This window comes from Manis pentadactyla, chromosome 4 (genome assembly GCF_030020395.1).
Source record: "Manis pentadactyla isolate mManPen7 chromosome 4, mManPen7.hap1, whole genome shotgun sequence".
Classification (NCBI taxonomy): Eukaryota; Metazoa; Chordata; class Mammalia; order Pholidota; family Manidae; genus Manis; species Manis pentadactyla.
The window spans coordinates 141,143,999-141,158,145 of record NC_080022.1 but is presented as its reverse complement, the minus strand read 5'-3'; the positions used below and the strand labels follow the sequence as shown (position 1 = coordinate 141,158,145).

The 14,147-nt window shown below is 44.2% G+C and overlaps 1 protein-coding gene across 1 annotated transcript in view; it reads right to left on the bottom strand.

Moving 5' to 3' along the window:
• PITPNA (phosphatidylinositol transfer protein alpha) overlaps positions 1 to 14,147 on the bottom strand; it is a 34,579-nt gene that overhangs the window by 7,630 nt on the left and 12,802 nt on the right. The window contains exons 5-10 of the mRNA XM_057501069.1: positions 10,608 to 10,615; positions 9,472 to 9,546; positions 8,222 to 8,305; positions 6,382 to 6,459; positions 6,127 to 6,237; positions 5,236 to 5,358 (exon numbers count right to left, since the gene is read on the bottom strand). Of these exons, the coding sequence (XP_057357052.1) occupies positions 5,236 to 5,358; positions 6,127 to 6,237; positions 6,382 to 6,459; positions 8,222 to 8,305; positions 9,472 to 9,546; positions 10,608 to 10,615 (479 nt within the window). The remainder of the gene's footprint in view (positions 1 to 5,235; positions 5,359 to 6,126; positions 6,238 to 6,381; positions 6,460 to 8,221; positions 8,306 to 9,471; positions 9,547 to 10,607; positions 10,616 to 14,147) is intronic.

Here is a 14,147-nt window from a genome sequence, read left to right as displayed (position 1 = left end):
AAACAAAAATTAAGCCATGCCTATATTTCAAGATGTTGGCCAACGTTCTAGGTGTTCGGCCCTGGGGTCAGAGGGAATTAAGACTCCACAGGACAGCAGCATCTTCCACAGGGATTCCCTAGATTCGCCCTTTGCACACTCTGTGGGAATCTCAGATTCCAATCTCCTGGGGTCTGGCAGGTGAGCCAGGCACTGAGTGGCTTCTATCAGCCTAACCCTTAGAACTTGTATCCACCACAATACCAAACTGAAAACTTTGGGGTACAGTGTCCTGCCAGGCATTTCACTGCACAGGGATGCTAATAGTCTCTGGGTAAGCAGCTCAGAATTTAAGACTTAAAATCTAAAACAGAGTGATGATCCAACAGTCAAAAAGCCACACGATGGAGCAAGGGACCTCTGCATCAAGATCCACCTGGACCCAGAGATGAGCCCCAGACACGGACACAAGGAGACTCAGAGGCAGCCAAGGGCTAGCAAAGCAGGAGTGTTGTGTACCTCTCAGCTCCCTCAGGAAGCACCTAGTTGAGAAGAGATGGCCTATGGATGGATCAGAGGGATCACAGAGCCAACAGGTACTTAGAGAGGAAGACCCACACGGGAAGGCTGGAAAAGGAAGTGCTGCAGAATCTTAATCATGCGCTGGGACAAAATATCTTTGCTGTTTTTCAGAAAATCTTCTAGAGAGTCCAGTAAATGAGGAAACATTTTTAATTGTCTTAAATTTTAAAATTGAGTTCTCTTCCCAGGCTATTATCAACAAACCTAATGGCCAAAGGCTCAGGAGGCACTTGAACTAGAAGGTATCCTTAACTTCTCTGAGCCTCAGTTTCTCTATAAAATAAAAATTATACCTATGGCACAGGTTGCCATGAGGGTTTGATGGCATAACACATCTAAAACACCACACATGATAGGCACACAGTAAGACCTCAATAAACGTTAGCTTCTATTAATAATAAAAATGTTTTTATCACCACTATGTTCAAGAGCTAGTGAGTTCCCCATTACAGGAGGTGGTCAAGCACAGGCTGGTGGGGAAGCTGCAGACTGGACTCAAACACTGGACATAAACTGGACTATATGGCGGTACCTTCTTCCACTTCTGAGATTATTAGTCTCTTAGGAGAGCAAGAGCAAGGAGGGAGAACAAAGGAAAGAGGGAGGGAGAGAGACAGACAGACAAACTCTGTTCTCCTACAGGCACACATTTCCTGACATTTTTCTTTTTAGGGCAAAGGACTAATCTCTTGATCCCATCTCACAGATCCTTGAGTCTTATCCAGGAATGATGTGTACACTCCTTACAAGGACTAGAGTTACAGCAGTGGTTACTGTGGCCTTACAGTGACCCCTCATAACTTGCAAAAAACCCACTGCTCAGTTCTGGTTTAAAGAGTAAAGGCCACAATTCCTATTGCAAACTTAGAGTTAATCATGCATACTGAATACATGCATTTATTGCTATTCCTCCCCCAAACTCTATTATGATGTTAGTAAAGAAATAAAAAAAGATGTAAAACCATGAAGACAAACAAGAACAGGGAAGACGACAGCAGACGAGAGGGTAACAACTTTCTAGAAGATGAAAAAAGGACGATGAGTAGCCACTCCTTCGCAGAGCACCAGGAGCTGACACCCAAGTGTCTGTGAGAAGGGGAGCCGAGAAGAAGCAGAGCAGCTGTAGTGTGGGTTCCCAGAAGGCTCAGGGCTGGAGGCACCCGGTACCTCTCTGAAGGTGGGAGTGCAAGTGGGGCTGAAAACAGTGAGCTGTTTGGAAGTGTGAATAAAGAACAGTTTGGCCCTGGTGTGTCCTGGTGTCCTCTCCCCCAGTTCCTACAACCACTCACTCTTCTCACAGCAAAGCCAGGGCACTCATTCTTGGGAGGCACTGAGGGGAGCCTGAACCCACTGGGACCTCAAGCTCAGCTAGGGGCCAAGTGGGTATCAAGAAGAATATGAAAGGGTTAAGTTCAAGCCAATCCATGGGAGTCTCCCAGGACCCTTCTCCAGCTCACATCCCAGAATGCTGCCTGACCATCCCACCCCAGCAAGAGAGAACAGGGAGTCTTCTCGAGGCAAAGTGACCAACCCAAGAAAGAGACAGGATCCCAAAGCAGGGGTCCCCCAGTGTGACCACCTGACCACCCCACAGTGAAGCTGATCCACTGATTCAAACAGCTTCCAATCAGCTTTTTGAAGCTTCACTCTGAAAGGTAAACAGATGACCAAGGACCACCAGTCATTGAAGAAAGCCCCCAACACGAAACAGTCTAACAGGAAAAAGGAGCTCAGAGGAAATGAAGAATATTCGGGGGGCAGATAAAGCTCGAAATCCAAAAACAAAACAAAAACTACAGCTTCAGAAAAGGAAGAGAATGTACACAGAAAAAAATGGAAAAAGGTACTTAATAAAAAGAAGACAGAATAAGAAATGCTTTAAAAAATGTTTTAAATTCAGTAGAAGAGACAGAAGTTAATATTGGAAAATATCTCCTAGAAAACAGACAAAAAGGGAAAGAAAACATAAGAAAATTATTGAAGGTCAATGATGTGGTCCAACTTTTGAATAATAAAAATTCTAGAAACAGAGGGGAGAAAATTATGAAATACATAATACAAAAACATTTTCCAGAACTGAAGAGATCTTTAGATCAAAGTGCCTACCAAGGAGGAGCAAAATGAGTAATAGACCAGCATCAACTACATTATTAGGCACTGCATATCATGCACCAACCAAATGATTCATGTACAAACTCAAATACAAAACTTAATGATACAGACACATAAGACTAAGTTAACAAAAAGAAGGAAGGCAATTACTAACTTCTTAAAAAAAAAACACCACCAAGAACAAACGAAAATCAGAGCAGACCAATAGCTTCAGTTGGGGAAAAGAATGCCAAGGTTGTAACAATATAAACACTGAATAATAAATTAACCCGAATTGTGATATTTAAAGATGGAGAGGAGGAGGGTGGGAGGATGGGAAGAGTCTAACAGCTAAATCTCCCATAAGAAGAAGTCAACAGTTAGTACCTAAAGCTGAGAAAGCAAGAATTAAAAGCATAAAAGCATAAGCACATTATTTGGAAATATGGAGGTAATCACAAAAGAAACACCCATGAGAATTGCAAGGGGCTGCTTCTGGGGGATGGGGAGAAGACTTCAGGGGCAGGGCAGCGGGGGACACCTTCATAAGCTCGGGATACTAAGTTGTAAAACTTGTAAAAAACTTTTGGAGGTAATAAATACATTTACAGCATTGACTATGGTGATGGTTTCATGAGTGTATACCTATCTGCAACTCATCAAGATATACACATTAAATATGTGCAGTTTTCTGTATGCCACCCATACCTATAAATTGGCTTTGAAAAAAAGTTAAAGATATAAACCTAAAAATAAAACTTGGATAAAAATACTTTTAGAAGGAGAGAAAAAAAAGCCACAGGTCTAGTTAGCATACAAAGGTCTGATAGTTTCTAATGGGGTCAAAACATGCCCCACAACGACATGGTCTTGGTTTTGCTTTCTCCTCCACTGTAAGCTATTAAATTCCAATTTCAAAAGGGTTTCCTGAATTTGCCATTTATCCTGGAGGATGGTGGTTCCAAGTTTTTGGCACAATGATTCTCCACAGAATGGAGAAACATGCAAAGACAAGGGGTGGGGGCTGAGCGAGAATACCGCGGGCTCTCCAACTTTGGATCTCAGGGAGGCAGCTCCAGTAGCGCCTCTGGAGAGTTCTTCCAGCACCAAGAATGTGAATTCTACCCACAGAGTGAAATGAAAAGCTGTCAGCAAACGCTTCCATGAAGCCCAGTGTACTTTAGGCAGGCCTCTGTCAGGCAGCAGGGGGCTAGCACTCCAGGCTGAACCCTGAAGTCTCCATGTCCCTCTGTTTGGTAACTTACTTTTTGTCAGGACTTGGATGACCAAAAGACTCAGGCCTCTCTTTTATAAAGTCAAAACTGCTAATGCCCTAGACATTAAAAACCTACCACTTCCTAAAGATCCTTAGCAGAAGAATCAGGAATTGTGTCCAAAATTATGCCACTTCCCTGCCAAATGTAGCTGAATGACTAACCAGAACATCTGCTTGATCCAACAGGATCTAACTCAGCATACCACTTCACCAGCGAGTCTGCCCGGCGGTGTCATCCTGGAGGGTAAAACCAAGTCCCCACAGGGCTTCAGAGGGAGGAAGAGCTCCTGGGCCCAGTTTCCACCCAAGACCAGCACAGTGAAGCAGGAGCACCCAAGCAGTGTGGAGCACCATGGGCATCTAGGCCTGGGTCTCACCCGAGGTCTGGCAGGAGAGTAGAGCAACGCTGTGCAAAGCAATGCCCAGTGGACACCTGGGCTCCACACTCACCCACCCAAGGCAAGGAGGGAGAAATGGATGGCAGTTCTTATGAAACACAACTTCCTGCCTTATTTTTAGCCCTGAGAGGATAGGAGGGCCCCAAATGGCATTTGGAAGGAGAAAAGGCTGAGTGATTAAGAGCTGTGGCTCCTCCCCTGACCACCACCTGCAGGCTGTGTGACCCTGGGCACAGTGCTGATCTCTCACAACCTCTACCTCCTCATCCAAGCATGGGGAAAACAGTGGTGCTGCCTCACAGGTGTGAGGGTCATGGGGGAGGATGCCTCACGCACAGTGAGGGCTTTAATGGTATTTACTGATGATCTCTTTGGCGTGAGCCTCGTGGGGAAGCATCCTGAATGAGGCAGGAGGGGTGTTAGGTCTTCAGCCTGCCTTCTTGGATCTGGCCAAGGCCAAAAAAAAAGCAAAGGCTCTAAATTCTAAAAATAATTCAAGACAACCTCATGGAGAGTTAGTTCTGTATGTGCTATGCTGTCGTCCGGGTAATGTGCACAGTATTCATGGATCAGCCCAGCCTGCTTCCATAGTCACCTCAAAGTCTAGAGCCCAGCTTGATCGCCCACCTGGTTCTGAAGGACCATGGCAGCAACTGTATTACTTGGCATTCAGCGCAGACTTCCATGTTTGTCTCTGGATATGCCAAGACCTCAACAAGAGCACAGACTGTTTTCTTCCTTATAGTCTCCATGTGCAAGTGTAAAGCCTGGCATTACACCTTACCCACAGTAGACTCGGTCATGTTCCTAGAACCGTAGGCTGGTGCCTTCATGAACTGCCCCAGCACAACAGTTCCTTCATGTAATTATCTAGTAGAGAGCCCCACAGTTTTCTGGGCACCCTCTTACCTCATCCAGCTGTCTCTTTGTCTCTTCTTCCATCCTTCGAATATCATCCATAGTCAGGTCAACCCATTTATCAAGCCAGCAGAACAGCTGCCTGTGGAAGTTTGTAAACAGACGCCTCTCTTGCTATAAAAATGAGGGAACCCAGTTAGAACCCAGAAGGTGAAGGCCAATGCTGCAGCTCCCCCACAAGAGCTCCGCGCCAACACTCATACTTCACGGGGGAGGAAGGGCAGGAGTGATGCCTGGCTGGCTTACCTGGATCAGCCCCAAGTCCCATAGGTCTGTGACTTTTGCCTGCACATAGGTCTAACAGGCATGGCTTCAAGCAGGAGGGGGCCCTCAAGAGAGGATGGTGCCTACCTCACACAAAGCTCTGTGCCCCAAGTGCTCCCAGGACAGGCAGCCCACAGCTAACCCAAGCCCCAAACCATCTGTGCCAAGTTTCCTCTGGAGCCTAAAGCCAGCAGCTATGAAAAGTGGCCCAAGAGTGAGGCTGTTAACACATCCGAGAAAAGACTATAGAAACTCCTTAGGTCTTCCCAGCTCAGTAATTTAGGACACTGGAGAATGAGGCTCACAGTGCCTCTTGTTTCTTGGCTTCTAGAAAATAGAGAAACTGAGTAGTTCAATCATAGTAATAAGCCCCTTCCTGTTTTCCTTATTTGTCTCAATTTCCTTCCCTATCACATATGGTGCCCTTGGATGGGCAACATTAAGCTGTAAGACAGTTAAGAGTTAAGAGCAAGGGGAAGTGGGAGTCTGTGAAATCAAACTGAAATATTCTGAGGCCAGCCACCCTAGGATACAAGTCACATGGACTATAATCATCTCTTGTTGGGAAAAACTCCCCTGACCAGCACATACTGGGAAGACCTCACCCTGGTCACTTACCTTATGTATAAAGTTTTCCACTTTGTTCTGCAGGCCCCACCACTTGAACTTGACAGTAACCAGTTTGTATGCACACATGTATGGGCAGTCTTTCTGATTTACAAGTTCTTGCTGTATTAGAAACACACCCACAGGCAGGCAGGTGACTAAGAGGGCCGACTCTGGCTCTCCCTTAGCCCATCCCAGTTATTCCCCTCCTCCATGGGGAGAAACCGCCCTGCACCCGCCCCCTGGTGGTGAGGGTGTGAACTGCACCTTCCAATTGGGGCCCAAGGGTCCTCTGCCTGTTTTGATAGATTTAAATTTTGCTGGGTCTTCCTCTGCCTTGTAATCCTGAAAGATGTAGAATTTGAGTTGGAGGAGGGAGGGAGGGAGAGAGGGAGGAAGAGAGATATCATATTTTCCATCAGAGTACATTTCATACCAGTCTTGATGCTGCTGGCACACAGAAAATTAGGGAAAATGTTATAAACAAGATATAGAACCATTTACATTTGACTCAGGAGAGCTCTGTGATTTTTTCTGCCAGAGTTTTTTTACCACTATGAAAGGTGTCACTGGACTGTCTGAGCAAGCATGTATTTCCATGTATTTAAGATGGATTTTCAGTGTGGAATAAGCATCCAAATTACACAGAAGGCTTTTTTCAAAATACAGATTTCTAGGCCATTCCACCCAAAATCAAACTGAAATATTCTGATGCCAGCCACCCTAGGATACAAGTCACATGGATCCAGTGATTCTGAAACAGCCAGAGCTGAGACCTGGCTGTCATTCCTGAAATCTTCTAATCCCAAATTCCTTCTGGCCTGGTTTTTGTTTTAAAACTGGCTTGTTTTAATAAAATCATTGGAAATGTTTGATATATAGAACCTATCCTCTTGTGTACTACTGTCAGTCTCATTTCACCAATTTATAATGCAGTCAATGTCATGTGTTAATTAACTAATAAAAGTTTAATCTTTGGCTATTCCTCTGCATTGACTAATGTGGGCTCAGGAAAAGCAAACTCTTATAGCATCTATTTAATATAATAAATTACATGCATACTTGCATAGTCATAAAGTATTTCCCAAACCTGAGATTATTTGTTATTATGTGATTATTTCCTCACCTCTACTTCTCTCTATTCCTTCCCTAAGCATGAAATAGCAAGAGTTGACAAAATAGTCTTTGCTAATATTTCTTGAGAAATATTTGGGTATGCTCAGTTTGAGAAAATCCATCAAGCTGTACACTTATGCTATATTCATTTTACCATATATATTTCAATTTAAAAGTTTTTTGAAAAGTCCATTAACCTTTTGAGGGTGGGAGTGGGGCTATTAAGCAAGGAAGCATAAGATGATTTTCATATCTTTTTGGAAATGCACAGATCGAAATATCTTAAGCACACATACCCAGGGGATACAGAGAGCTAACATTTATTCTCACCAATGGGCAGAGAGCCAAATTCTTATGCCCTGATCCCAGTATGCCTCTGTCAAATAGGACAAATAGTGAATGAGGGGACTTAACCCTTTCCTTCCCTAAGCAAATACCTCCTGGGAGCACATAGACCTGTTCCCTGCTCTCTCCAAGTTTATGGTCTAGTGGCAGACTGTCCTTTTCTAGGTGTCTGCTACCATATTTGCTATTCTGAGAAGCTACCAACAACCTCCTGAGGGCAAAGGACTTGTCTTTTCATATATTCTACATCTATCACCTGGAACTCACAGAACAGAGTACTCTAAACACAACAGGCAGGCCGTAAGTGTTTTTTAATTACTTGGTTGGAAAAATTAATCTCAGAACTAGCTTCAGATTGAGTGTCATTTCAGCAGGGCAAATCAATCTCAGAACTACCAACAGCACCTACTTTGGTCCAGTGATAATTTCTGGAGGCCAAACAGGACACATACACCTGGATCCCTTTTCCTGCAGGTAATCCCAAGTCAAGACAAGGGAATTCTTAGTAGCAATTTAAAAAATGAAACAAACCATACCCAAGGAGAACTTCCCTTGAGCCAAGTTGGGCAGGGTTCCATGGTTTCTCGGGTTCTTACAAGTCATTTCTGCATCTCCACGGCCACCTGCATCTCTAAATAGTTCCTACCTTGCTAAGTACTTGGCTTCGATCTGCAATGTCTATATATATGGCTTCCACATGTTTCCATGCCTCAGGCTCCAGTTTATGCACCTGTAGGAACAAGGAGGACCACTGTGTTGCTTTTGTCAGCTACAAAGCACCCTTTACCCAGAATGGACACCTAGGAACAGCTGTTCCCACAGCTGCAGATGGGAAATTCCTATCGGTAAAGAATACATACATTACCCAAAGGAACAGGAGGATGGATTTTAACTGGACATACATTTGAGAACTAATGCTCTGATTTTTCAGGCTAAGTGTAATTCAGCAGGCCAGAACCCTTAGGGCTACCTACAGCATCTACATTATACCCATAGGTTCCCCCTTTGCAAAGACTAAACACTAGTGGAGATGTTGCCTGCTTAGCCATTATACTGCTTATTATTATGCTTTAAAAAAATTAATTCAAACAGGCTGTATGTGTACATGATACGAAATTATGACAGAAACTCAAAATGAACAAAACATTATTATAGAGTAACTCTTTCTCTTGCTTGTTTCCCAGTCCCCTCTCAGGTACCACCACTACCAGATTCTATGCACATACAAGCACCCATGTGCGGAGATTCTTCTGTCAATACAAATGACAGCATGTATACACAATATTTTGCATCTTGCTTTTTTCATTGAACAATGTATCTTGATGACTGTTCCCTATTGGTTCTTTTAATGGCTGCAGAACATACCACTATATGGTTACACTACAATTTATTTAAGGTGTCCTACTCATGGGCCCTTAACATTGTTTTTAGTTTTTGGCTACATAGGGAATGCTGCAATGAACCTCCTTGTATGTAAATATTTCACCCATGTAAAAAAAAACATAACTGTAAGACAAATTTCTAGGTGTGGAACTGCTGGGGCAGATGACAGCTGTATTTTAAATTTGAATTGTTTTTGGCAAATTGTGCTCTACAGAGGTTGTATTTTGATGTTTAAAAATATAGCTCTTGTGGGCCAAGAGTTGCATTTTAGACCAATCCCACCACTTTGAGAAGGCCTTTTAAGAAATCTGAGGGATCGTATTTTGCAAATTAGAGAAACAGCAATCCCATGCTGGTAGGAAAGATCTAGGCACAGGCTGTTGCCTTCCTGGCCAGGAAAAAGGAGACCACAGAGAAGACCCCATGGCAGGGATGGAAAAACTATGGGGCCGAGCCTCAACACCTTGTCCCAGGGCCTGCGAGCCCTTGGGGCTCTTGGGAAGTGCTACTTACATTCTCCTGGGTGCCAAGATCTGGTTTGTGCCAGGTTTCAATTTTAATCAGAAAGTCTTCTTTCATGTACTCATTCTGGAAGGGGGAAAAATACTTTACAGTCACCAGGCTCAAAGTTGGAGAGTAACCACCTCCTGTTACTGGTCATGGGCAGTGGAGAGACTCCAGCCTCTGCCTTTTAGTAACAGTCAACTTTCCTGGGAGCCCATAATACACTGGGAGCTAATATATTAGCTCATTCACTCTTCACTACAGTCTGAAGTCTGAAGTAATAGCACCCTCATTTTGCAGATGAGAAGTGAAGTTCAAAGGGGTACAGTGTCCTGTCCAAGGCCCCAGAGATAATGACAGAGTTGAGCCTCAAAAACAGGTTTGTCTAACTTCAAAATCCACGTATTTAACCATTCTGCCATACTACCTTATGCACAGAAAGACCTCCTCACCAACCAAAAATGCTCACCACCTCCCCATTCTCCCCAGCCAGCTTCTTGCTGAAGCCTGAAGTTCTATTCTCAGCAATTTAACCTTTCATGCTAATTACTGTCTTACCTCCTTAATGCTTTCAAAAAACTGGAAATACTCAAAGGAGGGACACACTAACCCATTAGTTCCTCAGCAGGAGCTAGGTTCCCAGAGCCTACGTTTCCCAGCAGGGACAAGGCAGCTGGATGAGGGTGCTCAAGGGAGGAGAGGGTGGGCAATGACACAGGCGATGATCATGGAAAAGAAACCTTGCTGACTTCACCATTTTGCCAAGGGTCAATGTCCACTGCGGTCAAGAGATGCCCAAGTAGGGAAGCCACAATCAGGCCAGCTGAACTAAAGTTTCTGAACAACCCTGAGAAGGAATGGCCTGGAGAATGTGGACAGCCTCAATCCACTCTGTATGTTAGGACGTGAGACCCAAAGCTAGGACGCCACGTCCTAACTGCTACCCCTTACAAAGCCATGTACCAATGCAGCTTAAAGCATAAGGCCCCTTTCCTCATTAACCAGTTCCTCATTAGGAGTGAAAGGATTAAGTCTCAACAGCTCCAAGTCATCCAAGAGAAAGAGAGGAATACCCAGGAACTGCCTGTGCAGTTACACTTTTCTTATTAATCATCTGTAGCTCCAACCCCCCTGAAAATACTTACTGTAATAACTGCTCCAAGGCAAGGACATGAAAAGAAGAGAGAAAAAGATTAATGAGGGTGAATAAATATTTGCCCTCTCATCCCTGGAGACCATGGTGGCCAAGAGGTCTCCACTCCCTGGGGCTCGCTCACAGCCACCCTCCACACCCCAGGGAGTGCACTAGGTACCTCAGATGCACCAACCCCCAAGGTTCACTCAAACACAAGTCCCAAAAGACCAAATTTGGAATTTAATTAAAGTGATGCCACTATCAGCTCCTTGGTATTCTTTCCAGCTGGGCAAGGAAAGGGGACTGGCTCTGAAGAGCTGCAGTCCTGGGACCCATGGCTCTGCCGTCAGCAGGTCCCTGGCGGGCCCTGCTCCCTTCCTGGGACACAGAGCAGGGTGCGTTACGCCGGGCTTCTGCATCCTTCCTCTCACTGTAACCAAACCTCTCACCCTCTACACCACTGCTCATTGTAATGAGATGCCCTTAAAAAGTACAGTTCAATTATTTATCAGAGAAAATGACTGCAGCTCTAATATCACTGGAGAACGGACTAACCCTCCTCTTGACAACAGCCCAGATCATTCTGTACCCTCTGAATCTAGGAGTTACCTCAATTTCTAAAAGATTTGGACAGTTTACAGAGCTAACAGCCAAACTCCATAACTCCAAAACTGCAAATAAGGTTACCTCTGAGACTGAGATGAGGAAAAGCTGAAACATAAGTATAAGATCCACCTTGTATAGAAACAAGCTGAGAGACAGACTATCAGTAATTTCCCCAAAGCCAATGAAAGAAACTTGGAAGAAAGCACCAGATAAAGATTATAACTAAAAGGTCTACTGAACTGTCCTCTTGTCAGCATGAAGAAAATCATGTTCATGAAAATGAAGGGTATAACATCCATCAAGCAGAAGTCCAAAGAGGCCAGCTTGGCTGAAATTCTCCCGCCCTGCTCTGGAGCAGGAGCCTAGAGAGCAGACGGTGGTGTCAGGCTGGCCTGGGTGGTGGTGACTCTGGCCATTACAGTTCTCCAACACACCACCTGATTTTGAGTCCATGTTCTTCAGGCAACCTTCTAGTCTGGCCTCAGTAGGGACAGAATGTGCTAATCAACAGACACAGGAGTCTGATCACTTGAGCAAGTAGACATTTTTCACTGCATGTTGGCATTCTTTTTTCTTTTACGCATTCTGACTATACTTTGGTTTCCCATGTAGAAGAGTCCACAGGAACATCTCACTATGCTGTCAGACAGTAACTACACTAGAAAAGGTGAGAATTTAATAATAAGGGGAACTGTTGAGCCACCGTGCTGTATTTTGAAACCAACATAAGATTGTATAACAACGATACTTTAATAAAAAAAAAAAAGAGTGCACAATGAAAGAATGTCCTAGTCAGCAAATGGGGGTATCTGGTTTCACTAGTAATTTTGTATCTCAATATAATTTAATATATTGGCATTTGGAGGCTTATACATTATTCTTTCAGAGACCCTGAGAAGCAGACCACATAGTTCTATAACTCAGGTGACCAAACCACCTCCCCCCTGTCTTCTCTAGCCCTTCCCATCTCTCCAAACACCTCTGCATTCAGAGCATTCACTTTTCTTCAAACTGCAATTTTAGATACACTGGAAAATTCTCAGGAAACCATCTGCAGCTGGAAATATGACTCTTCAAATAGAATAAATAAGGTACTTTACAACCATGGCTTAGTGAGACTGTATTCAGCCCAGGGTTATGTTAGAGGGAGCAGGAGGAAGAAAAAAACATTTATTTCCTCTTCCTACTTTCATTTACAGTCAGGTTCCATGGTGCCCCCTCCTCATGTCCCAACCTATTAGCATCAGGGGGAAAGCAACAGACAGAAATAAGGTGAGAGGGCAGGAAGAGCTGATAGTGAGTACAGTATTCCATCCATTTTCATTCCATGCATAATAAGGTGACAGCCTTCCAAAAGGCAGGCAGAATTTTACTCCATGCACTTTCACCCACCTCATCTCACTCTCTGATCTACTTAGGCCAAGCTAAGAGGTTTGAACTAATAATCTTTCTTCCACCAATCCCCAGAAGGAACTGGAAAGTAGCCTTCCCTGTCTATATCTCTTATTTTAAAGGAGCAATGTCTACCTGAGCAGATCTAAGATTCAACATATTCATTCAGTGTGACAGTGGGTTCTGATGTGAGGTCATCACCCACTGAAGAAGCCAGCCTTCCATCTCCCACTCCATGCCTCTCCTCTTTATGGATTACTTAGAAATTACATTTTTCTTCTTTTTTTTTCCTTTGGCCAAGGATCAAGACAATACATGAATGGCATCTAGAAAAATGCCCACATCAGCTGTAGCACACTCTTCCCCAAGTTACACAAGGAGAGAGGCACCTCTCAGTAAGCCTGAGCTGTATACTCAGAATCCTGCCCCAGGCATGGAAGAGTCCACGTGATCCTTTTGCCTCCTTTATGCCAAGGTGGTTAAGGTTCTTACGATGCATGTTTAATGCAGTTCTCTTATACATAAAGAAAACTCACCTTTGGCCCTAGACCAGACACACCCAGACACAGTGCACACTGTCTTTTAAGAAAGTGTGGGCATGACTCTCCCCAAAATTTAACAACTTCCTGCCCAATGCTTAAGAAGTAGTGATGTTTGCATTTTCAGCTACAGCAATAAAAAGACACACCCCAGGTCCCACCAATGACTGTGCATCTCCTGATACCTCTTGACCCCATCCATGTAAGGCCATTGAAGATCGGGGAGAACAATGACGCTGTGCTCCAGACTTTAGTCATTCCCAAAGTCCACAGGATAAGGACCACATAGGTGGAGCGTCCTCATTAGATACAATCTAGGCAGGGCCAGGTCCCAACAGACAAGGCAAGTGTAACAATACATGTAAGCAGGGGCCGGCAGGAGGGCCCCACAGTCGCTCTGTATCAACAAATGTAGGTTGTTGTGGGGAAAGTCTTCAACTCAGTCAAATTCCAGGGGGCCTTTTAGGAATCATCCTAGTCTATGGACCAGTACTGGGTTGGGCCCCACCAAGAGGTCTACTCTTAAATGGCCCCCAAGACCTAGAAATTTCAGAAAGCTGTATCTGAACTACTCAAAGGGAATCAGAATGTCAAGAACAAGAAGTTCCCTGTGAAAGTTCAAATCTTTCCTTCCAGATAGGGGACTAGCCAAGATTAAGAAAATAATTCCACCCCTACTCCTACTTTAGAAGGTTTAGTATAAACCACCAGTTCGGGACTCTTAGTAGTGACATCCCTCTTTCTTAAATCCCCTCCCCCACCAATCTTGCAGGCATACTCTGTGTGTTATGTAAGATATTTAGGGGATAGCAGTTTCTAAATCTTTTGTCATCAAAAATTGGGCTTATTTCAACTTTCCCCCAACATCAGGGTCTCCTTTGTTATTTTCTTGGTGTCTAGCCCTGGGCTTTCCCCAGGCAGGAAGGTCACCTATCACCCTACTACAGGCCCTTTCCTATGAGTGCCTTTCTCAAGAGTCCCTTTTCAAGCCCAGCAAAAATATATCACATTAA